The sequence below is a fragment of the Myotis yumanensis genome, unplaced genomic scaffold, assembly GCF_028538775.1.
Source record: "Myotis yumanensis isolate MYYU_CA2020_CCGP unplaced genomic scaffold, mMyoYum1.0.hap1 SCAF_2, whole genome shotgun sequence".
Lineage (NCBI taxonomy): Eukaryota > Metazoa > Chordata > Mammalia > Chiroptera > Vespertilionidae > Myotis > Myotis yumanensis.
Genome location: NW_027223753.1, coordinates 40,114,232 through 40,139,088, shown reverse-complemented (window position 1 = coordinate 40,139,088; position 24,857 = coordinate 40,114,232). Strand labels below are relative to the sequence as shown.

The following is a 24,857-nucleotide window of genomic DNA, read 5'->3' as shown; positions in this document are numbered from 1 at the left end:
TCCCCTGAGGGGTCCCGGATTGTGAGAGGGCATAGGCCAGGCGAGGGACCCCACTGGTGCACGATTGGGGCCAGGGAGGGATGCAGGAGGTTGGACAGCCAGGGAGGGACCATGGGAGGGCTCTAGGGTGTGTCTGGCCTGTCTTACTCAGTCCCAATTGGCCAAACCCCAGCAGCAAGCTAACCTACTGGTAGAAGCATCTGCCCCCTGTTGGTCAGTGCACATGATAGTGAGCAGTTGAGCAGCCTTAGCATAGCATTAGCATATTACGCTTTGATTTGTTGAACAGACGACTGGACACTTAGCATATTAGGCTTTTATTATATAGGATTATCTTGTGTGGTTGCTGTCAGGATTAGATATTATGTAAATCAAGGATCAACCATACTGGTACCAAGTAGACAGTAAATAAATGTGAGCTATTATTTCAAAAAGCCCGAGAGGATCTATATTTGCCTTTAATAAAGTTGTAAAGGATAAACAAAATGGAATTTTTTCTACCTTTCTTTATTAACTTATTCATCCATGCCTTCATCAGCCTACATATTTCACAACTATTTTCCTAAGACCTACTTATCACCAGATGCCAGTCTGGACACTGAGATTATAATAATTAAAAGACCCCATTATCCCTACACTCTTGGGGCCAGGATATAGCTGGATAAATAGACAAAAAAATATGTAATTATGATACAATATAAGGGCAGTGATAGGTAAGGAGTGTGTTATGGGAACTCAAAAAAAGGGATACTGGTTCCAGCTTAGGGGTGGAGGTATTTGTATGTGTGTGTGTGTGTGGGGGGGCATGCTTTTGAGCTGAGCCTTGTCAGATGAATAGGAGTTTTATTTGTTCAAGAAATGTTTATTGATCAGCTACTATATGACAGATTCTAGGCACTGGAAATATAATAGTAAGTAAGGCAGGCAAGACAATAAATAAGAACACAAATAAGTGAACAAATTAATTTTGAGTAATCTATAATAATAAAAGCATAATATGCTAATTAGACCAGATGTCCTTCTGGATGACCTTCTGGACGAAGTCGGAGCTGCGAGGGAAGCCCAGGTCCCGGGTGCCAGAGGGAAGCCAGTGCCGGCAGCTGGGGGAAGGAAGGCCTACTCTTGCACAAATTTCGTGCATCAGGCCTCTAGTAAATATTATAAAGCCCATGAAGAAGGGTTGCCTAATAGGGTATAACTGAGGGGAGGACTTTAGCGTGGGAGGTTAGGGAAGGCTCCTGCACGCCCCCTACCGGGAATCAAGCCCACAACCCCAGCATGTGCCCTGATCGGGAGTCAAACTGGCAGCCTTTCTGTGCACAGGATGGCGCCCAACAAACTAAGCCACACCAGCCAGGGCAATAAATAGTTTCTTTTTAAAAAAAAAGCAATGGGAATTTTTTATCAAACAGGGATCGGAGGGAGGGAGGGAGGGAGGGAGGGAGGGAGGGAGGGATGGAGATGTATAGATGGATGGATGTAGAGATAGTTTGAGATTTTAGGAGATGTACTTTAAGCAGAGGACACTACACACACACACATACACACACGCGTGCACGCACACACACAATGTGTAAGAAGCAGTATATTGTCAAACTCTTGGATTTTGGAATTAGACAGTTAGGGTCAGGGAGGGGCCCGATCTCAGGACTTCCACTTTCTAGCTATTTGAACTAGGCCTGCAACATCACCTCTCTGAACCTCACTGCTCCTCTCTGTCAAATAAGTGATCATGACGCCTTCCTCACTGGCTTGTAATGAGAAGCAAGTTTGATCCCATAAGGCAAGCTGAGCATCAGGCACATGGGAGGTGCTCCGGTACGCCCCCTCCCAAGCCCCTGGATGTTTCCTATTGTATCCCATGATGAAAAACACCGGGCTGCCTATTTGTTGGAATGCACGTCCTGAAGTTGGGAGAGGGCATTAGGAAGAAACCCTGGTGTCCTCCTCCTTTCGCTCACCTGCTCGCAGGTGCACTGGGGCGGGAGACCGTCCCTTCAGCAGGCGCCTTTGTTCTGCTGCAGTTGCAGGCGCTCAGCTAATCCTTCTGCTTCCCAGATGCTCCGGGAGCCGCTGTATTTTTAGCTCATCTCTTTTATGTGCCTCACTCCAAATACATCTTATTATTCATTTCAAAACTTGACAACTCCTATCACGTTGTCCCCTTGTTCCATTTTGATACACAAAGGAAGGACAGAATGAATCAGGCTCAAGCCCAGTTCTTCTGCTCAGTCCAGTCCAGAGCTTCCAGGATTTCTGGTCCCGTCCACTCATGGCCCCACTCTGGGCGTCACGAGGACTCGCTCACGTCTTCATCTGCCTCATGTTATAGAATGTGCAACTCCGTACCTCGGGCAGGTGCACTCAAGGGTGCCACACCCAGCAGTCACAGCCCAGTTCTGGGACAAGCACGTGGGAGTGAATGATAACAGCCTAGGTGAGCATTTCTAACATTAAGTCATTGGCTCAACAGATATTAGTTAAGTGCTGACTGTGCCCCAGGACATGTGTTAGGGGAGGACTTATATGTTGCATAAACAGAAAAGGTGGTACTTCATAGGCTGTGCTTTGAGTGACTTGGAGATGACAATATCACATTTATTACGCACTTCCTGTGCTCTGGGCACCATGTGTTCACTCATATAATTCTCATAAGCACTCTCGTGAGATGGACACAGTGATTTCCATTATACAGGTGAGAAAGCAAAGTCACAGGAAGGGGAAGTGACGAACCCAGATGTCACACCTTGTGATGGAGGAGCCGGTCTTTGCACCTGTGCTCTTAAGTACTGTCCATACTCCTTCTGGGGCCCCCAGACTGCCTCCCCTTCCAGGGTCCTAACAGCTGAGGTGGTGCCTAAAGGCTCAGAGCCTGGGCCTTACTATAGTAGAGATTGCATTGCTGGTGTGCTGTCAGGGACAAACACAGCTGGACATTAAAGTGGTGGAAACCTATTTTATTTAACTGACAGTAGGGGAAAGAGCTGAGCTCCAGTAGGATTTATGCAGCAGGACTGCATAAATGGGAAAATGAGGAAGAGGGAATAGCGGGAGCTTGTGCAGACAGCCCAGACCTGTGCAGAGCAGTTTAGAAAAATTAGAAAAGGTGGGCAGGTGAGGTTAGTTCACATTAAAATCACATGGGTTTACCAACTGATGTTCATCCAACCTCTCATGGAGGCTGGGAGATGGGGCCCTCTGCAGCCTGTTGAAAGGCTCTACTGCAGTTGAGAATAACAGCAGAGTGGAGTACAAAGGAGCTAGCCATTTCACCACCACCCTAATATTTTAAAATTGATTGAGAGAGAGAGAGAGAGAAAGAGAGAGAGAGAGGGAGAGAGAGAGAGAGAGAGAGAGAGAGAGAGAAACATTAATGTGAGAGAGAAACATCAATCAGTTGCCTCTTGTATGCATCCTGACCTGGGATCGAACCCACAACCTGGGTGTTTGCCTTCACCAGAAATCTAATCTGCCAGCCTTTGGTGTATGGGACAATGCTCCAACCAACTGAGCCACACCAGTCAGGGCACCACCCCAATTTTCTAACCAGGCCTTAAAAATCCTGCATCCCTCGCCCCTGCCTGCCTTCTCACTGCCACTTTATGCCTAGCGTGTTATGGTCCAGTAATCCCAATGTGATTGCAGTTCCCAATCTATAAAATGCTATTCTATAGCTTCCCATGTCTTTGTTATGCCTCTGGGTGAGGTGTCTTGAAACCTACTACCCCCATGGTCTCTAATTTTTACCTGGTCAAGTCCTATGAATTGAGTCCACTCAGGGCTCCATGCCTACCCTGTTCTTACCTTTGGTATAGCCTGAGCACAATATTCACTTATTCATTCCACAAATCATCACTGAGCCCCACAGTGTCTGTCACTGTGCTGGTGCTGGGGAAGCAGTGGTGAGCCAGGAACGGGCATGGGATTTCTTTCCTAGTCTCCGCAGACTGATGGAGGAGACAGATATTAACCAGGGAGTTCATGCAAGAGAAGGGATAATTACAGACTGTGATATGCATTAGGAAGAAAGGGAATGGGTTTCTTGGAAAATAGTAAACAAAGGTACCTAACCCACTGTCTCCATAGAGAATATGAGCTCCTTACAGGCAAGGATCTGACCAGCTCTAGTGTTGTATTGCCAGCCCCCACCACAGTGCCTGACACAGAGGAGCCCCGTTACTAGAATTGAGTCTGGGGGCATGTCACAGCCAGGCCAATAGCTGGTGGTATTTTATGTAGGAAGCACTGAGCGACTAAGCCAGACCTCCTCACCTGTGCCCTGGGTGCAGCTGTCTCTGAGTCTGGCACAGAGATGAAAATATATTCCAGGAAGAATAAGAAGGAGGGATACATGAGCAGAGATCTGGGCAGAACCTGGCTGGCCATCACTGTCCTGAAGGAGATGATCTGATGTAGAAAAATGGGCATGAAGTTTGCAATCACACTGATGTTTAGCACCAGCTCCGAACACATTGATTAAACAGTGGTGGGGCACATTGCTTAACCCCTCTGAGGCTCAGTCTTCTCACCTCTAACAAGGAAAAGATAGAGTGAGGGGTTAGAATATATTAGTTCATGCCAATGTTTCCCTCTGAGACCCTATGGTGAGTTGAAGGAGATGGTGTTCGGCACATTTTCAATGAGGGGACAACTTTGTGCTAAATTCTTTTACTGACAGTTCATTTTCCATGGTAACAACCTAACAAATCATGGGGCCAATTAGTGTAAGAAAAACAACTGAGCCTGGTACTCAGAGCTCAGCCCACTATGCCAATGGTCTGGCGGCACATGTGGGGAAATGCTGCACAGCACTAAATGGGAAGTAATTGGATAGATGTGGCTATAAATTGCACAGCGCTGCACTACACCCAGCTCTGATTTAAGTAGCCAGGTCCAACGGTAATAGGGAAACTAAAAGGTTTGCTGTCCTGCATTGAAAAGCAGAGCAGAGCTGGCTGGGACCAGTCCTGCCCCTCATTTTAGAGACAAGAAAATTAAGGCTCACCAAGGGAATAAAGACAAGACTAGATACCTAAGAATCTGTTGTTTCATCCCTGTATTCTCTTGGCAAACTCCTCAAATGAAGATATCTGGAGATGAAACTAAGGAGATGACTGCATTCCTTTCCTAAGACGACCGCAACAGATGATCACAACTGAGTGGCTTATTGTCTCAGAGTCCTGAGAAGCGAGAAGTCTGAGGTGAAGGTTCTGGCAAGGTTGATGCCTTCTGAGGACTGTGAGATGGATCTGTCTCATGCCTCTCTCCTTGTGTCTGGTGGTTTGCTGGCCATCTTTGGTGTTCCTTGACCTCTAGACACATCACTCCAATCTCGGCCTTCATATCTGCCAGGCATTCTCCTTGTGCATGTGGCTGTGTCCAATTTCCTCTTTCTATGAAGACACCAGTCCTATTGTGTTAGAGGCAACACCCTATTCTAATATGACCTAATTTTAACTAATCCTATATAATAAAGAGCTATTATGCTAATTAGACCGAACAGCTGAACGACTGTCCGGACATCCTTCCAGACGACCATCTGGACGACCTTCCAGATGAAGCTGGGCTGCGAGGGCCAGCCAAAGCATCTGGGGCTGTGAGGGCCAAGCCCCTTGCACAAATTTTGTGCATTAGGCTGCTAGTTAATCTATAAGATCCCTATTTCCAAGGAAGGTCACATTCTGAAGTACTGATTTTAAGGACGTCAACATACAGATTTTGGGAGGGCACAATTCAACATGGAAAAATAACTGACAATTGAGATAACAGAATCTTTGATCTGGAGAGGAACTGCCGTTTATTAAGCATCACTAGGTGCCAGGCAGGATACTAAGAATTTTAGCAGCATGATTTTATTTAGTTCTCACCCCAATCGAATGGAGTATATATGGGACACCCAGGTTCAGAGATGCTGGGTGATTTGTCTAAGGTGACACAAATAGCACAGACCTGGATTTCAGATGCTGGCCTGTGTCTAATCCACAGTCATGTGTTTCCTTAGAACCCAAGTGTTTTAATAAAAAAGGGATCTTAGAATCCATATTTACCACCACCTTAATTTATAAATAAAGACGGCTCGACCTGGAATCCCAGCCTTCTCACCTCTAATCTAGCACTCTTCCTGTTGGCTTCATTTTAGTCCATTCATTTTTTTGGTAAGTTTCTGTCTGGCATGCAAGGCTTCACTGTGACCAAGGCGGAGGTTAATTTCAGACTGGTTACAATGCAGAAAGTAATTTTCCATTAAATATAATCACCTCATTTCTGCAGTGACTTGTGGCAAAACATGCTGTTTCATTTCCATTCATTCACACTCATTTACCTACTTGCTGTAGAAATTTTACACCATAAGCTAAAATGTTGAAATCATTGGTTACATTACTGAACACCTACAATGGTTATTAGGATTCTTCATGCGGAAGTAACAGAAATAAAAATAAGAATTTGAGGAGCGTGAAAAATATAGGCAGTTAAGATACATTCAAAATTGTGCTCAAGTGCACAGAGGCTTCCTGGGTCTGCAGCTGTCCCCGGGTCTACCTTTTATCAGCAGTGTGACCTGGGCAAGTACTCAACCTCGCTGTTACCTCAGCAGTACAAGCAGGGAAGTGACATGGAAGGCTGTTGGGTGAATGAAATAAATGGAGATTCTGTATGTAGAGGACTTGGAAGGATGCCTAGCATATAGTCGGCACTCTCTGAATCATACCCTTTTTTAATATAATAAAAATAAAATCTGAATCCTTATGCATATTTGTAGAATCGTCCAAGTTTGGGATATTTTTTCCCCCAGAGTTTCAGAAGTGTAAATTTTTCTCACATTTAGTCAACCTGAACTATTAAATATGTGGCTGTAGAAAATAGAAAAGTACTGACTGGTGTTTATTTATGCCATAGGAATGCAAGGACAAAGAAAACTCTAACTTTAAGAACTTCTAAGCCACTAAACGACCTTCTGTGTTGGACCAGGGGTTACCTGATGGAACTGATAAAAGCCTTTTGTCTGCATCCTACTTGCAATTAAGTCTTTGAAGTGATCAGTGCCTTGATTTCTCCTGTTCTCAGAGAGAGGAAGAGGGAATGGGAGGTAGAGAAGGGAGCATGCTAAGATTTATGTTTTCTCCAACATATTTTTATGAAAACATTTAAATAAACAGAAAACTTTACCTTTTGCCATATTTGCTTTCTCCGACTCTCTCTCTAGAGAGGTTAAGTGATCAATGAATAGACAGGTAGATAATAAATAGCCATGTTAGGTGTGCTCCTTGCTGCTGGGGTTTCATTGTTTCTAGGTACTTCCTGTGAACAGTGCTAGGAATATAGTTTTTAAATCATGAGTTCATATTGATATTTCCAATTAAAATGTAAAATGATTAGGTCATTTCTTAATTTTATATTTGCATATCATTTTTCTTGCACTGAAAATCTTGCTTTCTAATACTATGCATTTATTTTATACTAATATGTAACCAAAGCAAATTCAAAATTTCAATTCCAATATTAATTACTACTAACAATAAACAAGGCATAGCCTTGCGTGTCCATGAGACTTTCGGAAAGCCCTTGTTAGCCTGATATTTCTTGGGCAAGTAATTTCTTTTTGAGACTGTCTTCTGTTGTCTAAAATAAGGATAACGATGATTATTGTGTTGTTTGAAAAGCTCTTGGTTTGCAAGTAATATGAAACTCACCTCAGTCTTACACAACAGAAGGAATTCACTGATTTATATAACTGGAAACTACAGGGTTAAATTTATCTGGATCAGGAGGCCCAGGTTCTTAGATGAGGCTATAAAGTTTGAAACTCTCTCTTGAACTCTTAGCTCTTTCTCTTTCCCACCACCCTTTGGCTACTCCTAAACTATTATCCTGTCCGCTCTAAGGAAGACCTCACCTGAGGGAATCATGCTTGACAATTGAACACTATGTAACGTAGCCATTACATTGATAACTTTAGGTTGCCTGAGATAACATCCAAGGTATTAAGAGCCTACCATCTACCAGATACACTGCTAGGCATGTCAAGTAATCTTCCTCACATCTCTGTAAGGGAGGGATTGTTCCCATTTTGTAGGTGAAAAAACTAAGGCCCAGTAGATAAGATGACTCGCCCATGGCCTCAAAGCTGAGATTCAGATCCTTCCATCACACTTCATGCCTTTGGAGGTGGGGACAAAACAGCACAATGTACAAACTACTCTGAGTATGTAGCAGAAAAGAAGCCCCCCGCCTGCCTTCACACACACACACACACACACACACACACATACACATATACACACATACACACACACATACACATACACACACATACACACACATACACACACATACACATACACACACATACACACACATACACACATACACACACATACACACATACACACACATATACACACACACATACACACACACACACACACACACACACACACCACTGTGGACTTTTGAGAGCTCTAACTGCATATTAAACCATCTCTGGGGCCTAGTGTACCCTTGTACCTAAGGGCTTTGGGGGAGGAATGAGAATGGAGTGAGAGCAGACAGCTAGGCCAGCCCACCACCAACTGTGGCTATGCTGTAGCCACATCGTAGGTCATGAGACATGGAGTTTGGATTGAACTCCAGTGTTAGGAAATTAGTGTTTCACATAGAAGCCTGTTTTCTGTTTAACGTGGTTTTTACATCTCCTGCACTGAAATCTGCTTCGTTGTCACTCTGGTGATTGCTAATTGATGAAGCACACCTGGCTCCACTTGGCCTGTTAGACAAATTTAAACCAAAATCATGGGTCTAGGACGCTCTCAGCTGGTTAACTGGTTCATCTCTCTATTTTTAGGTCAGGGCTTCAGTCCCATCTTCCAGTGCCGTGTGTTTATGACATGTGTGTAGAGAGTGACTAAGAAGCTGTCTTTTATAGCTGTCATCTTGTTATAAAACTTTAAAAGGATTTAAAGAAGTGTCGAGAGCAAATAAGGACATGAGAATTTATTGGATCCAATCTCCTTATTTTCACAGCTGAGGAAAGGAAGACTGGAGAGGGAAACAGAGGCACAAATAAGCAAAGAGTCAGTGAGGCTGGGGGTGTGTGTTTCAGGGAAGACTTGGACTCAAGATCCTATTGACATTCATTCATTCAAAATATTCATTTAAATATGGCAGTCTCAAAGAGATAGAAAGTAGAATGTGGTCGCCAGGGTTGGGGGCAAAGGAGGGAAGGGGAGTTAGTGTTTAATGGTGGATGGTCTGTTGGGGAAGATGAGAAAGTTCTGGACAGAGATGGCGGTGATGTTGCAGAACAATATGAATCTACTTAATACCACAGAACTATAAACTTAAAATGGTAAACGTATGTATCTTCACCATAATAAAAATATATACGTACTGAATTCCTACTGTACGTTAGGCACCATACTTAATGTTCAGGATCACCTCCGGTATATTCGCCACAAATATCTTTGCTATAAACATCTTTGCATTTTCACTGCAAACATTTTTGTGGTACAATTAATTGGCCATAAGATGATTCACCGTGAAATATAAGATAGCTGGTTGACAGTTTGATTTGCTTTTGGCAGATTTAATGTATGTAAGCTGGCTGTCAGTTTGGTGTCATGTCTCCATTATATTTTATCAAGCTGAGCCTTCATAATGGGCTATACAGTGACGAGGAGATGTGGTGGTCTTAAAATAGTGCATGATGACAACTATGTGTAAACCAGATTGCAAGCCTACATGTTGAGTCAGATTGCATACTAAGCTTGAAAATGATAACACAGATTGCAAATCCTTTGGTGAACATATTATCCCCTCCTACCCATTAAAACCAAAAGTTTACCAAGCTACAGAAAACGTAAAATAGGCAACTACTAATTTACAACAGTCTGTGAGAGCATTAATTATATTTTTAGTTGGAAACTGATACCTCTCTTAATGAAGGAAGAAATTGAAGCAAAAAAGGGAAAGTGCATTGCCGAACAAAGAAACGAATCAAGTCCAAAAAAAATGTATAATGCTATGAACAAAAGACCTTAAAGATATTTTTTGCAATAGTCGTTTTTAAATCACATTATTAATAGTTTGTTTTGTCGTGTCATTTTTAATGTTCCTCTTTTATTTTTTATTTTATCTTTAATGACAAAATTTCCTTCTGGCCAATTAGTTGTGTAGCGAAAATGCTTGCGGCCAAATGTCAAGAAGCACTAAGGATAAGAAGATGAGAAAAAAAGATATTGTTGCTGCCACCGCCCTGGAGCTGACTCTATGTATGTGGCCCACTTGGGAAATCCGGAAAGCTGAGAGGTCTTGCAGTTTGGGGACCAGGTCTCTGGAGGAAATTCAGGGGCACTTTTGAGAACAGACATCTGTCCTGAGGTCTGAAGGAGAAAGAGCTGAGCTTTCCAGGCAGATGGACTAGCATGTTCAAAAACCTGGGGTGGAAGTATGATGCTTCTGAGGAACTGGAGAATGGCCAGATGGGGGGAAACAAGGCCAGGTCACGAGAGGTCAGGCAGGGGCCCTGGCAAAGGTTTTTGCCTATTTTATATTTTCCATAGCTTGGTAAACTTTTGGTTTTACCCTAAAAGCAATGAGGAACTTGTAATATGGTTTAAGCCTATGAGATTGACCTAATTAAATCTGGCATATTTTCCCTCAGTCCCTTCACACTCTGGTGTAACTATTAGAAAAAGTGGATGAGTAGGGTCTGGGGCTACTGTGTGAATCCAGGCCAGAAATCATGGCTATGACCTAGGTCTGGTGGTGGAGATAGAAAGGAATGGCCAAGGTCAAAGGTGTTTGGGAGTGAAAATGACAAGACTTGATTATTGGGGGGTGAGAAGGATGGAAGCTCAAGGCTGGTTGTAGAAATGAATGATGGTGCGCACACTAAATTCACCAAATTCAAATATGAAAGACAAAGCATTGTGAATTTTTCTTTAATATTTGTTAGAATTTTAATACATATTAGTATTTTATATAGTTAGTATAAATCAGTATAAAATTTTTAAAAATTATCTATATATAGATAGGTCAACTGGTCACAATGACATGCACTGACCACCAGGGGGCAGACTCTCAACACAGGCGATGCCCCCTGTTGGTCAGTCGCTGCGCTCACAAAGCCACCCTCCCAGAGTCAGCCAACCTCCTGTGGTCCCTCACCCTGGCCGGCCCCAATTGACTCGATTGCCATCACCAGCCAGGCCAAGGAACCCCACCTGTGCACGAATTTCTGCACCTGGCCTCTAGTTATAAATAAGGAAGAAGCGAGATTTTTAAAAATCAGTAGTAATCCACCACTTGAAAGAACCCTTGTTAAGATTGTATTGGATACATTTCCAGATTTTTCATACACACACACAAACACATACACATGGAAATGCATACTTTTATTTTTAAAAACAGGAGTATATTAAATATACTATTTTATGGTATGCTTTTGATTCATTCAACAAGATATTATGATTATACTTCCACCACAAAAAATAAATTATGTCCCCAAGATGACTTTCAGTGACTGCGTATTATTTCATCGTATAGAGAAATGCAATTTCTTCAACCAGTCAGTTAATGTTCAGCATTTCTAATTTTTCACTGGTCTAATAGCACTTCGGGGAATATCTTGCATCCAAATCTTTGCCCACATCTTACATTATTTACAGATAATTGAATTTCTACAAGAAGATTCATAGGGTCAAAGTTTATGCATGTTTTCAAGGCTTTAAAACATACAGCCGGTCTGCCCTCCAGAAAAGTTGCACTAAATCACACTTCAACAAATAACAAAAATCACCATAATGGCCAACACTTACATAGCTCTTACTATGAGCTTTGCACCCTTCCAGGCCATTTACATATACTCACTCATTAATCCTCCTAACAGGACCACAGAGAGGCACTACTATTATCCCCATTGTACACAGAAAACCAGGAGCCCAAGGAAATACCTGTTTCCCTACACTTTTGTCAACACTGAGTGGGAACCTTTATTTTCTCTTTTTTTGGTGGGGAAGGTGATGGCATTTCATTAATATCTGATATAGTTTATATGAATCAGTGTAATATTTTCAACAACCTTTTAGGTTCTAAATCATTCTTTATATTATAAAAGGAGAGAAAATAAGGTACAAAAAGTTAGAGTGATGTACCCAATGCTACACATCTGATAAAGGAAAGAGCTTAGATTTGAAGTGTGTTCTCTCTGGTTCCAGAGTCCATATTCTTTCTTCTGTTATCACATTGCCTCCTCAGCTAGAGGCTAGGGTATTTGGAAATTTAGTCTAGTTCTTGAGTAAAACTTCTGGAAGATCTTAGGATGGGAACTCTGGGAAGAATTCACTCTGACCTTCTCCATATAGCATGTGATGATGGGGTGTCTGGGGCTGGTACAGAGGTTGCCTCCCAGCCTCATTGGCACTGTGATGCAGCAAACACATCCAAAAATATGTTAGAAGAGAGAAAGGCCTTTATAATGAGCTTTTGTCTTGTGAGGTTTTAACTACTGTAATTGCCTATAATGTGAAGGAGTGTATTTTTCTATATGTCTGTTTTTATTGTGTCTATCTGCATACTTGCTTTTTTATTTTGTTTTGTTTTGTTTTTAACTCACTGGAATCCTGGTGGGTATTTTTCCTGTGAATAGTTTTGCCTACTCATATGCATACATACATACACATACACACACACAATAATAATATGAAGGCTAAATGGAGTAGAATTTATTCTTTACAAAAAGCTAGTGGTAAAGTCTGAGCTGATGACTTTCTAATCCATACTGTATTTAATTGGCTGTATTGAACCATGGTACAAATTAAGTCTTCTCTGTAATTTATTCTGTCAGATGGTAACCCTCCAAACAATTTGATACTTCATTTAAACATTGGTAAATGGCTCATGGAAATGCTAATGAAAAAAAAAAGATTTAGTGATGATCAGATATGAAACCCTCTGTTCACAAAATGAATCCTGTGTGAAATGTCTTGAATTAATCTGATTCAATCATTCATTGAACATTTATTGAGCAACTACCTTGTGCAATGTATGTCTTCAGATGCTTGGTTCTTCCTTTCTTCTTTTTTAAAAAAATGTATCAAACATTATCAAGCATTATTGTTCAAAAGGAACAGTATTAGGAGCTAGGATAAGATTGAGGAGGACCAGAAATCAATCTTTCTTTTTAGGAGCTCACATCCCCATAGTGGAGAGAAAGTATGTTCTTGGGACCTAGAGGTTTTGCATGCTTAGTTCTTTCTGCCTAGGATGCTCTTTCCCCTAATTTTCTGGGGGCTCCCCTTTTATCCTTTGATGTTGGGTTCAAGGTCAGCTCCTTTGTCAAAACTTCTCTGATGCCATTCCTCATTCGTACTCTGACCCCAAGTAACATCCTACTCACACATTTATTATAAATCTTGTCTTGCTGTAGTGTCTTTGCTTCTCTGTGTTATGCGATTATTAGGTCCTTGAGGGAGGGACTCCATTTTAATCATCTGGATAGATGTAGCACTTAGTATGAGACCTGGAACATAACAGCTTCTCAAGAAATACATATGGTGTGAAATACTGGATGAATGGATAAATGTGAAACAAAATTAAGAAGTATGAAGCATCCCAGATAGAAGAACAAATGCAATGCAATGAGATCTAGGGACAGGTATTACGACTAAGGGGAATGGGACAGTCATGGATGAGCAGGATGTGGGAGCCAGGCCTCGAAGCATAGATGTGATGTAGTTATGTGGAGTCGATGAAGTGTGAGTCAGGACTGAAGAGCGAGATCAGCATGACCAATGGCACAGCGTGACCAATGGCACAGGGAAAGTACAGACCCTGAAGTGGGAGCGATGAGTTCTTTAAATTATCTGCAGCCAAGGTTACCCTGAAGTTCACTCACAAAAGGAAGATCAGACTGGATTGAGGAGTTTGATCTCTGAATTGCCCTTGGAATTGTTCAGTAACAATTTTCATCCACAAAGTAATGCAGAGGGTTCTGAGCAGGAAGAGTAAGTAAAGCTGTGGCAGAGAGATGGGGTGTTCTTGAAGACTCTTTTTTGTTAAGAATTTTTATTGATTTTTGAGAGAGAGAGAGAGAGAGAGAGGAAGGGAGAGGGAGAGGGAGAGAGAAACATTGACATGAGAGCAAAACATCAATTGGCTGCCTCCTGCACTCCCCCTAGCAAGGATAGAGCCTGCAACCCAGGCCTGTGCCCTGACTGGGAATCGAACCAGCAGCCCTTTGGTTCATGGGGCAATACCCAACCAACTTAGCCACACCAGCCAGGGTAAAGCCTCTATTTTTAAAACCTGAAACTGGCTTTGATTTTTGGCAGTGCTTTAATATCTAGACTAAGTTTTTCCAAAACAAAAATTGTGTTTTCAAAAGAGATGTGGAAGAAGGATGACCAGAATCCTCCCCATTCCCCTCAAGCCCGGAAATTTCAGATACTTCCAGAACAACCCTTGAGGTCCCAGGAACTCCCCACGGAAACCTGGGATGAAGCAATGCTTCTCTCCCTCACCTCATCTTCCCATGGAGAGCCGGGCTTCCGAGAGCGACTTCCAGATCATGCTGGCTTGTCCTTTTTCTTTAAGATCCTTATAGCTGGCCTTTACTCAGACCTGATTTATGACCTTCTCTGACCTCAGATACCTGCTGAAATCCAGAACAGCCTCAGCTGAGCTTCCCTATCCAGTAATCAATCCCTTTTTCATCCCAGTTTGTCAGGGGTCATGGTTTTGTGAGAGAGACACATCAACTGGTTGCCTCTCACATGCACCGCGACGGGGGCCGGGGACCAAGCCTGCAGCCAAGGCGTGTGCCCTTGACCTGACTAGGGAGCCAGTAGTCTAAGAAAAGGAGGCCTTGATTCTACGTAATCTTGTTTCCTTTTCTTCATTCTGTGTCATCCTGAGTAGGGAGAATAGGACCTGGTTTTAGTACGGGGCCTGCCAGAATTCTCTCAGTTCTTTTATGAATAAACTCAGAGTTGAAGTAGATGATGTTTAAGGCTCCAACTGTCTTTGATTGTGCTGATAAAATCTACTGGAAGACCCAAAGCAATTTTGAGGCTCAATGAACAAGTATTTGCAAGATCCTCTGAGTTGCCAAGATGAATGCGATAATACGACTGTGGGATTAGCAGGATTCTAATGTATTTGTATTTCCAAGTGTCTATATTATATCTGCACGGTTAAGGTTGTGGAAAGTGGAGACACATCCCCTCACGGACTCTTAGTTTCCAAATGAATGAGCCACTTTCTGAGCATTCCTTTTTAACATGTCATAAAATTAACTGTGGAAAAAGACAATGTTACAAATATCTTTAAGCACTTTATGCACACACGCAGCTACACTTTGCAAGGCAACATGAGGTATCATCAGGCATTAAAAATGTTTTGATTTTAAAACACTTAATGAGGATTCTCAGGTAAATTACATCATCTCTGTCTGCTGCCTTGCATCGTAGGTGATATGTTACTATTGCACAATCATCGCCAAATCTAATTCCACCAGGAAGACTTCTAATCGTGGTTTAATTTTAGAGCAATATTCCACTTGGCAATCAATAAGCTACTGTCGTCAAACTTTGATTTAATAGGAGACGTGGATAACATCCTCCACATTATGCAGAGAGAGGACTACTTTCAGGAAAGGGAGAGGAGAAAGTCTTTGTCTCCCACTTCCCCTGCTGCCTACCATTGGCGCTCACAAAAGCCTATAAATCAATACCCCCACGTAGTGTGAATATAAGTCTCATCAATTTTACATCATTAACACCATGAAAAAGCTACCGCTTTTTGAGCAGTTTTCTTCTGCTGGCTAAATATGTGCTCTTAATAAAACAAGGATGAATGGATTCTGATTATTCTCCTAACAAACACTGCTTTCTTCACCAACCTTGTTTTTGTTGAAATCCACTGGAATTACACAGTGAGGTCCACTATAGTGGCTAGGGATACTGGACACTGACAACACCCTCCAGGCATGAAGTCCAGTGGGCAGTGGGCAACCTGGACAGGGTATGATGCTGAAGGGAGCCTCGCAATGGGAGTACGGAGGTTAGTGAATGGTCAGAATCGGGAAGGGTAAGGTGTGGCAGCAGATTCTGCAGGGATGATTCACAGTCAGAAGCCTGGAAAGGTGGTACCAGCCTGGGAAGAGATGTTTTGGAAGACCCGGGCCAGTGGTCCAGAACTAAGGTAATTACCGGCATGAGAAGCAGATGTCCACTGTCCTCAGAGGCTAGTTGTGTGCTGTGAGGTTCTGATGGCTCACGGATACAGGGAAATAGAACAAGACCTTAGAGAACATCTAGTCCAGTGGTTCCCGATGTTTTCATGACATAGTTCCCATTGTGTGCCATGTCTTCCTCCATGGGCTCAGTAAGGAGGAAGATTTGTGTTCCCCCCCAAAAAATAGAATGCATTGATAGTCATTCACTTTCCTATTTTAATTATTTGAACCCATAATGAATTTCCGATGAGAATCTGCTCTAAGATTAGCTAAGGAGCACAGCTACCTGGTACAATCCCAAATAAACTTGGCATTTTCATTTGCATGCACAATGAAATGTGCAGTCTTACCAGGAATAATTATTCATTTCTGTTTAGGTTTTTTAGATGTTTAAAATTGCTTGGGAGTTCTTTTTATTACCTTTAATGACCTAGTAGGTCCAGGACTTTGGATTAGGAGTCACTGATCTGATACAAACATCTCATTTGATAGAGGAATGCACTGAGGCCCATATAGTGAGTGCCTTATGTCCACACAGTGGCTAGAATTCAAGCTTCTTAATAGCCAGCATGATGAAAAGGCCCTTCAAGTTATAAGGATCTTAAGCAGGTGCATACATAACCCTGTGCACAGAGTACTGTTTAATGAGCATTTTTTTAGATACACTTAATAGGCAAATGGTTGTAAAGGTCACTATCACCAACAGGATGGTGAACATTATTTGTTGAAGCTTAGACAATCAAGGCAGGGAGGTCAGTCTCAAAAGATTTTCAAATTACTGACCAGCTATCCCAGTTTACCTTATTCAACAACTTGGGCCAGGCACAGTGCAAGGTTCTGGGGTGACAGAGATGAGGAAGACAGACCTAGTGGGGAAGACAGGCAAGGGACCAGGCAAATATGTCAGAGAAGAAGGTCTTGGGAAGCAGGTGCCCGGGGAGCTGTGTGTGAAGAGTCCATCAGGAGTTTCACCATTGCTGAGACTGACATTCCGTGGAAACACAGAATGGAGGAGTTGTTCCTGCAGGGAGAGGGAGGGCGAGCCTTGCTCAGGGGAGGTGTCAAGAGGTGGTGCTATTTCAAATGGCCTTTGAAAGAGGAAAAGATTCGAACCAGTGGATAAAAGAACAGGCAGACAGAGAGAGAGGGACCAATTCGTGAACAGCCTGAGATATGGGGGACCCCACATCTAGCCTAGATGGTGACTTTGGACAAGTTAGAGAAAGGGATTTGTTGCTCAAGACACTCAGTCACCATCTGTGAGAACATCCTAGCCATGCAAAGGCACAGTTCTTTGATTGTGAATGGCGCCCCTGTGGCCGTGCAGGGTAGGTCTTCCGCCTGGTATGTGAGTGTGTTACACATCGAGCCAGAACTCGAGCTGGGCTGTGTCAGGAAGAAGGATGTAGCAGAAACCTCCGCCACTGAGCGGAGCTGACTGGCTCGGCAGGCTGAAGGAAGCCTGCACACAGACGCTCAGCCGGCGTATGAGCAGCCCTGTTTACCTCTCCGGTCACAGCCCTAAGACCTTGGAAGGGAGACTCCCTCTCTCACGGGCAGGCACAGCTCTCTTTCCTTCCATCTGGACCAAACAGCTTTTCCCAAGCCCTGCGGGCCTGTTCACACGTAGCTGAAATGCATCTCTCATTGATTAACAGCTCGAAGGGCAAGTCCCCTCAAAGATGCTCTTTCTTTTGTCTCTCGCAGGCCCTTCAGCATCACCATGCTGTTCACGAAATTTCCTACATTGCAAAGGACATCACTGACCACCGGGCCTTTGGCTACGTGTGTGGGAAGGAAGGGAACCACAGATTTGTGGCCATAAAAACAGCCCAGGCGGTGAGTACCCCATCCAGAGAGGGCACCTTCCCTTGTGACTTGAGGGGACAGTCCCACTGCTGCTCTCTGGAAGCCCACTGTGATGTTTGCCTCAGCGATGCCTGTACTCAGGCTCCCATCGAGAAAAGATACACAGCCTGGAAGCAGGAAAACACGCTCATGCCCATCCGGTTTTGTTGTTGTTTTTACTAATGGGTATTTTGTAAGGACTCACTATTTTCCTTTCTGATTAAGCAGGTTTGGAGGCACAGTATACAAATAAGTTTCCTTGTGTTCATAGCCACATTTAAAAAGAAAATAAGAGAAAACAAATAGCCACTTTGCATAAGGCCTACCCTAATTTTATTGTATCTGAAATTACTAATAAATAAAAGCATTGCCTTTTACGCCTGTGATTATTATGAATTTACAAATATAATTAGTTGGAGAAATGAACTTTAGCCTAGATGCAATTTACTAAACCAATACAAACAAGGTAGAGTTAATTAAAGATGGAATGCTTTCAGTTTAATGGGAAAAGGAAGAGCTGTGGGTTGTAGCCAGCGCACACAGAAGTGGGTCTTCGCAGCTCAGGCGCATCCCCTTATGAATAATGTGTTTTACCACCTTCCACTCCAGGCTGAACCTGTAATTCTGGACTTGAGAGATCTCTTTCAACTTATTTACGAATTGAAGCAAAGAGAAGAGTTGGAGAAAAAGGCACAAAAGGATAAGCAGTGTGAACAAGCTGTGTATCAGGTATAGCTGTGAGTTTATCCCGGTACCAGGGAAGATTGGGGCTTAAAATAAATAGATGTGAAAACTGACAGTCAGGGCTTCTCTTCCTGCTTCCAAATAGCAATACAGATGAAAGGCTGTCGTGTAAATTACTAGCTCAGAAGCGAGCCGTGAGAAATGATCCCTTATTCTCTGAAATTCTAGACATGTAAGAGAAAGGGAAATCTTGAATCCAGAGGAAGATCAGGGGAGGACAAGGAAAGAAACACAATTGCTCTTGCTGTTGTTACAGTGGGTGGGGGTGGCTGCAAGGGTTTTGTTGTGTTTTTTTCTGTGTGTTTTCTATCTGATGGCCCCCCAGCCTATCCTATGCAGAACTGGCTTCTTTACTGTCCTGTAACTTCTGAATCCAGTCTCACATCTCTCCTTATGTCCTCTGCTCTCACCTTCCCTGCCCTCGCTCTGCCGTAGACAATTCTGGAAGAGGATGTTGAAGATCCTGTGTACCAGGTAATTTCTGAAACCAAACGGGTTTTTAGGGTCCGGAATGGCTAGGCCTGTGGTATAGACACTGCATCCGAGACCTGAAGCATTGGCTGCCTGCAGAGCCTAGACAGGGACAAGGTGGTTTCTGAGGGTGAGGGTTGCCAGCCCCCACAGGAGCCAGTTTCCATGAAAAGGAGCCGAAGTGTGACCAGCATCAGTGACATGGGGTGTGGTGATGTGCTTTCCCATCTTGCCTTGCCTCAGCCCCCTCCACGAGCTGTAAATGTCTGATCCTGGAGCTGAACGTCTTCATGAGTCTCTTGAATATTCTGAGTTCATGAGAGAGACTGAATAATGAGGTGGTTTCTCTGAGTCAAGAACTGGAGATGGGGACTGACGTTCTGACGACATTTGAATGCAAACCCAAAGGCTGGGTTTGTAAGCTTCAGAAAGCTGTGGGAAGTCTCTCCCAGCTTGATCAGCCAGGCCGCCCCTCTGATGAGCTGGCTGGTGCCCAGGGGCTGTTGTGAGGAGGGAATGGGAGATCCTAGAGACATCGCAGCCCACAGCTTTCTCTGCATGCTCTTCAGGGTTGCAGCCCAGGTGTGTGTAGAGACATGACTTCTCTTGGGCTCAGGTATGTGCTCTGCTCAAACAGGTCCAGGGAAAAGGGAAGAGGTGGCCTCCACCCCTCACCCCAAATGCTTATTCCCAAGGAGAGAAAGAAGCCCAAAGATGTACTTGCTGGACATAAAAGAAAACCTGAAATTTGTATTATAACTGGGATGCACGTGGGTTCTAGATACGTGTGTGTCACACATGCATAGGTGTGAATGCATATTTTCACACAGAAAGCTGCTATGCTGAAATTAAGATAATATGGATTTTTAAAAGCAGCATAATATGGATAACTTGTAGTGGAAGAAGTATCTAGCACATAAGACTAACAGAAGTCAAATGCACTTAATGACGGCCCTTGCTTTACAGTGAATGCTGAGGCGAGGATTTGTTTACAATGCGAGCTCAGCCCTTGGCTAACCGGCTCCAGAGAATGAAGAACCTTGGCCTTTAGATATGGGCCTGTCCTTTAGAGTCCCAAACACGCACATGGGCAATCTGATATCTAATGCTTAACACTGAGAATGAAATCCGGGTGGTATGTATGGAACGAGGGAATTTGGGGCTTATGAGCACTTCAGAGTTAATTTAGGAACCTGAGCCTTGAGCAAAGGGGGCGGGGGCGACTGCTGTGACCCAAATTTTACAAAGTTGGGACCCAGGCATTCCCAGGAGACTTCATTCCCACTCAGCATGCCACGCAGGCAGGCAGTACTGAGACAAATGCCACTGAGGGAGGAGGCTGTGACTCCAGAAGAGCTGCTGGGCCCCGTGCAATCATCACGAAGGACTGACTGCCAGCCATTTGCTGATTTCTTTAGAAAAGGCAGAAATGTGCGAGGCCCACCGGTACCTCAGTAATTCCGTGGTCTCACTAAGATGTGTTCTCTTGTGCCCGTTTCTTTAATGCTCACTGTGATTTGTATCTTAAATTCCAAATGCCTTTTTTTCCCTCTTTCTTTTTCCTCTGACCTTTCCTCTCTGGCCGCTGCATGATAGTACATTGTGTTTGAGGCTGGACACGAGCCAATCCGTGACCCCGAAACGGAAGAAAACATTTATCAGGTATAAAATCGCTTCTCTCTCAGCGTTGCGCCATCAACAGTAGATGTTCTGCAGGGTCTGAAGGACCAGGGCTCTCTCCGCACACACTCCACGCAGTCATTCCAGGCTGGTTAAGATATCTCTGCTTTCGGCTTCCCTCCAACTTACCAGCAGTTTTCATACCTGATCATGGAGTGGTTAATGGCCAGTTGGGTACAGTGTTTAAACTTCTAATGGATCTTAACTATTTTCAGGTGACTCAAACATCAGCTATTCCATTTTTCTAAATTAAATGTCTGCTTATGTGAAAAACCACGAACACACTTTTAATCCATTTCATTCTCACAAGTATTCGATGAAGTAGGCATTCGAATTCCACTTTTACAAGGGGAAGCTGAGACTCGGAGAAGTTGAGTAGCTTTCTCAGGGTTGTACAGTTATTTAGGCCTGAGATCAAACCCAGGCAAGGGTGTGAAAGGCTAAGCTCATGCTCTTCCCCATGCATTTCCATCAAAGAGTTTGAGTAATTGCAGCCTAGCAACACATCAAACAAATATGACGACCTCCAGTTTTCACTAATTAGAATTTCAGTCCTCATTTGAATATAAACATTAGAGACGTAGAAACAATTTTAATGTATTTCGTAAGTGATTTTAATTTTCTTAATTTACTTAGTTGTGTGGTCTGTTATTCTGCCTTGGGCGCACATTACTTGTGTAATAAAAACAAAGCAGATTTTCAGTTTGCATCAAATGCATGGAATTCTAAATGACCAAAGTATAATGTTGGCTCCATGGAGTTCTCAGTTTTAACCAGCCCTGTGGAATAATAATCTAAGCACTGTTGACCCTTGAACCAATGGGTTTAAACTACATGAGTCCATTTATATGTGGATTTCATTCAATAAATACCTGTTCTGTTTTTGATTTTTGGTTGGCAATCCACAGATTCAGAGGGCTGACTGTATGCATTGATCTATGCCATTCTATACAGGGGACTTAGCATCCACCAATTTTGGTGTCCAGTGGGGGAGGGGGAGAGGTTGGTGTCCTGGAACCAATTCCTGATAAATGCCCAAGGACAGCTGTTTTCAGAGAGTCAAAAGGTATACACAGATTTTTCAGTGCAGGGGAGCAGTGTCCCTGACACCCACATTTTATGTATATACACCTGATCTGTCTGGATTGGATCCAAGTGTGAGGTTGTACTTGGAGGTTTTGTTTAAAATCATCACTGACAAAGTTTCTGTCTTCAAACAGATAAGTTGCATCTTTGTCTTCAGTGGCAGATATTCAAGTACAACCTGGCAGTACCTGAATATGGGGCCAAAGGAACCATGAACCAATATTCCTCTGAGGAGAGAGCACCTTTTGTTTTTCACATTTTTCCTTTTCTTAATTTTTATTTTTAATTGCAGTTTATATTCAATATTATTCTGTATTAGTTTCAAGTGTACAGCATAGTGGTTCGATAGTCAAATACTTTACAAAGTGTTCCTCCTGATATTTCCAGCACCCACTGTCAGCATGCATAGTTATTCCAATATCATTGATTGTATTTGCTATGCTGTACTTTACATCCCCATGACTATACTGTAACTACCAGTCTGTACTTGTCAACCCCTTCACACTTTTCACCCAGACTCCCATCAATAGATGAGTGCATAAAAAAGCTGTGGTACATATATACAATGTAGAGAGCACCTTTTAAAATAATAGACCCTTCAATATAAGAGGTTTCTGAATTCAGAGTTAGTTGTAGTTGGCAGGACTCCTGTTGTACCCTGTGGGGAGTGTAGGGGAAGGGGGTTTAGGCAAGTGGAGAACTGGATACTAGTTATGGCTCTGTCACCAACAACCTGTGTCTGAGTGGTACTGGGCAGGGTACTTGCCCTCTCAGAGACTCAGCTTCCCCAATGACAAAATTGGGGAATACTTTCTCCCCAGTGCACATGTTGGCATGAGAAAAAAAACAAGCTCATGAGGAGAAAGTATAGAAGAGGCTTCATCTGGGTCACACACTGAGCCCATCATATGTGAATTCAGGATCTTAAGTACCAGTACTACCAACTCAGCCATTACTGTACCTTGTCAAGTTCTTTTTCTCCTCTGGGCCTCAGTTTACTCATCTGTAAAATGAGTCGATGAAACTGAGGGATCTCTCAGGCAATGCCCTTTTCTGCTCTTTGCAACTAGTTTCCTCATCATAGGCTTGTGATTCTTCAGAGGAGCATGTTTTACAGGCACAGGAATGGTGTGTGCGTGTGCGTGTGCGTGTGTGTGTGTGTGCGTGTGCGTGTGCGTGTGTGTGTGTGTGTGTGTGTGTGTTTGGTAACTTTTGTTGAGTGCTGATTGTGGGCTGTTCTGTGAATGAGGGTTTATATGCAGTATCTTAATATCCCTCACAGAAGCCTGATGTGGCTTGAGCCATTATTCTCACATTACAGATGAGGCAAGTGAGGCTCACAGGGTTGTGGAGCTACAAGAAGTAAAACTCCCCATTCATACCCACATCTGTGTGACTCTGCAAATGAATAGATTAATCCTGGGGCTCTCCTTAGCTCAGAAAATGCTGATGCTGAATCTCACAATCAGATTCTGTGCATCTTCAAGTCACTATCTAAAAATCACACTTGTTCTAACAGTTCTGACCTCCAATCTCCCTGTCTGTCCATCATGAACAGGAAGGTACCATTTAAGAGAATGAATATTTTACCGCCCCCTATTGGAAAGGCCTCTGGTCATTTTCCTTTCTTGCAATTGCCTGGCTGGGCCTGGATTTGCTAAACAAAAGATAAACTCTTGGATCTAAAGATAGGTCTGGGCTTTTAAGGAGCTGCAATTAGGAACCTCATTATTTTTTAAGGGCTTCCAAGTGTTGCATAGCTCTTCCTCCTGAGTAGATTGCAGTGTTCCTCATACTTCAGTCTAGCCCAGCTTGAACTCAGACTCAGTTCCACCTCCCCTTTTCTGGAAGGAAGGAAAGGGGACTAGGGCCTAATCCTTTAACTATTTGATGACCCTGAGGGAAGTACATAACTTCCGCATCTCAATTTCCTGAGCTACAAATAGGGATATGATATCATCTGCTTCTAGAAGTGATGTGAAGATGTAAAATGAGAAGGACAGCACTTGGACCTAGTCGGCTCCATGTAGATGTGAGTTCCTCTCACTCCCCAACGTTGTCAGCATCTGCTATTGCCCAGCTGTCTGACGATGATGTGTTAACTGAAGGGGAACATGGCTCGCTCACCCTATCTTGTCCGAGAGCTGCAGCTGCTCCCAGCTGTGCTGTTGATAACTCCAGCCAACAGGAGGTAGGGGCTCTTGGGTAAAGTAACCTCTCTTTGAGGTTCACCAGTCTCGTTTCCCAACCAGATTGATCATCGTAATTGTCTTTCTCTTTGCATGCCTCAGAAAAGTTAGCAGCCATCCCTTTAAAATGACACAGAGCCTTGTGGTTCAAAGCATTTTTACACGGTTCGCAGTTTTGACCCTTCCAGTACCTCGGTGAGATGAAAACAGCTATGATGACAGTTGTGATGGCAATCATTTTAAATGGAAGAAAGTCAAGTCCTCCAATCTGAGTGCTGGGTCCAAGGCCAGAGCCTCTGATTCTGAATCCAGAGTTCTTTCGTTTCTTAATAAGCCTCCCGCCTGAGTGAGATCATAGCTTCCTGTGCAAGCATGCCCCAATTTTGTTCTTTCAAAAGTCATTTTTAATCACCCACGATGTGTCAAGTATCATTACTTTAAAATGGAAGTCTCTAGTCCTATGTCACTGCCTCTCCACACTACTAATATGCTGCTGAACTGAAAGTGTCTTCTGTATGGACAGTACTGAATATATAGTTTTAGAGTCATATCTCATCTATTAATTGGTTCATTTAAAAAATAATTATTTATTGAGCACCTAGCAA

The 24,857-nt window shown here is 43.2% G+C and overlaps 1 protein-coding gene across 2 annotated transcripts in view; it reads left to right on the top strand.

The window, feature by feature from the left end:
• DAB1 (DAB adaptor protein 1) overlaps positions 1-24,857 on the top strand; it is a 1,070,166-nt gene that overhangs the window by 986,939 nt on the left and 58,370 nt on the right. For both annotated transcript variants that reach the window (XM_070405218.1, XM_070405219.1), the window contains exons 7-10: positions 17,942-18,073; positions 18,692-18,811; positions 19,262-19,300; positions 20,894-20,959. In XM_070405218.1, the coding sequence (XP_070261319.1) occupies positions 17,942-18,073; positions 18,692-18,811; positions 19,262-19,300; positions 20,894-20,959 (357 nt within the window). The remainder of the gene's footprint in view (positions 1-17,941; positions 18,074-18,691; positions 18,812-19,261; positions 19,301-20,893; positions 20,960-24,857) is intronic.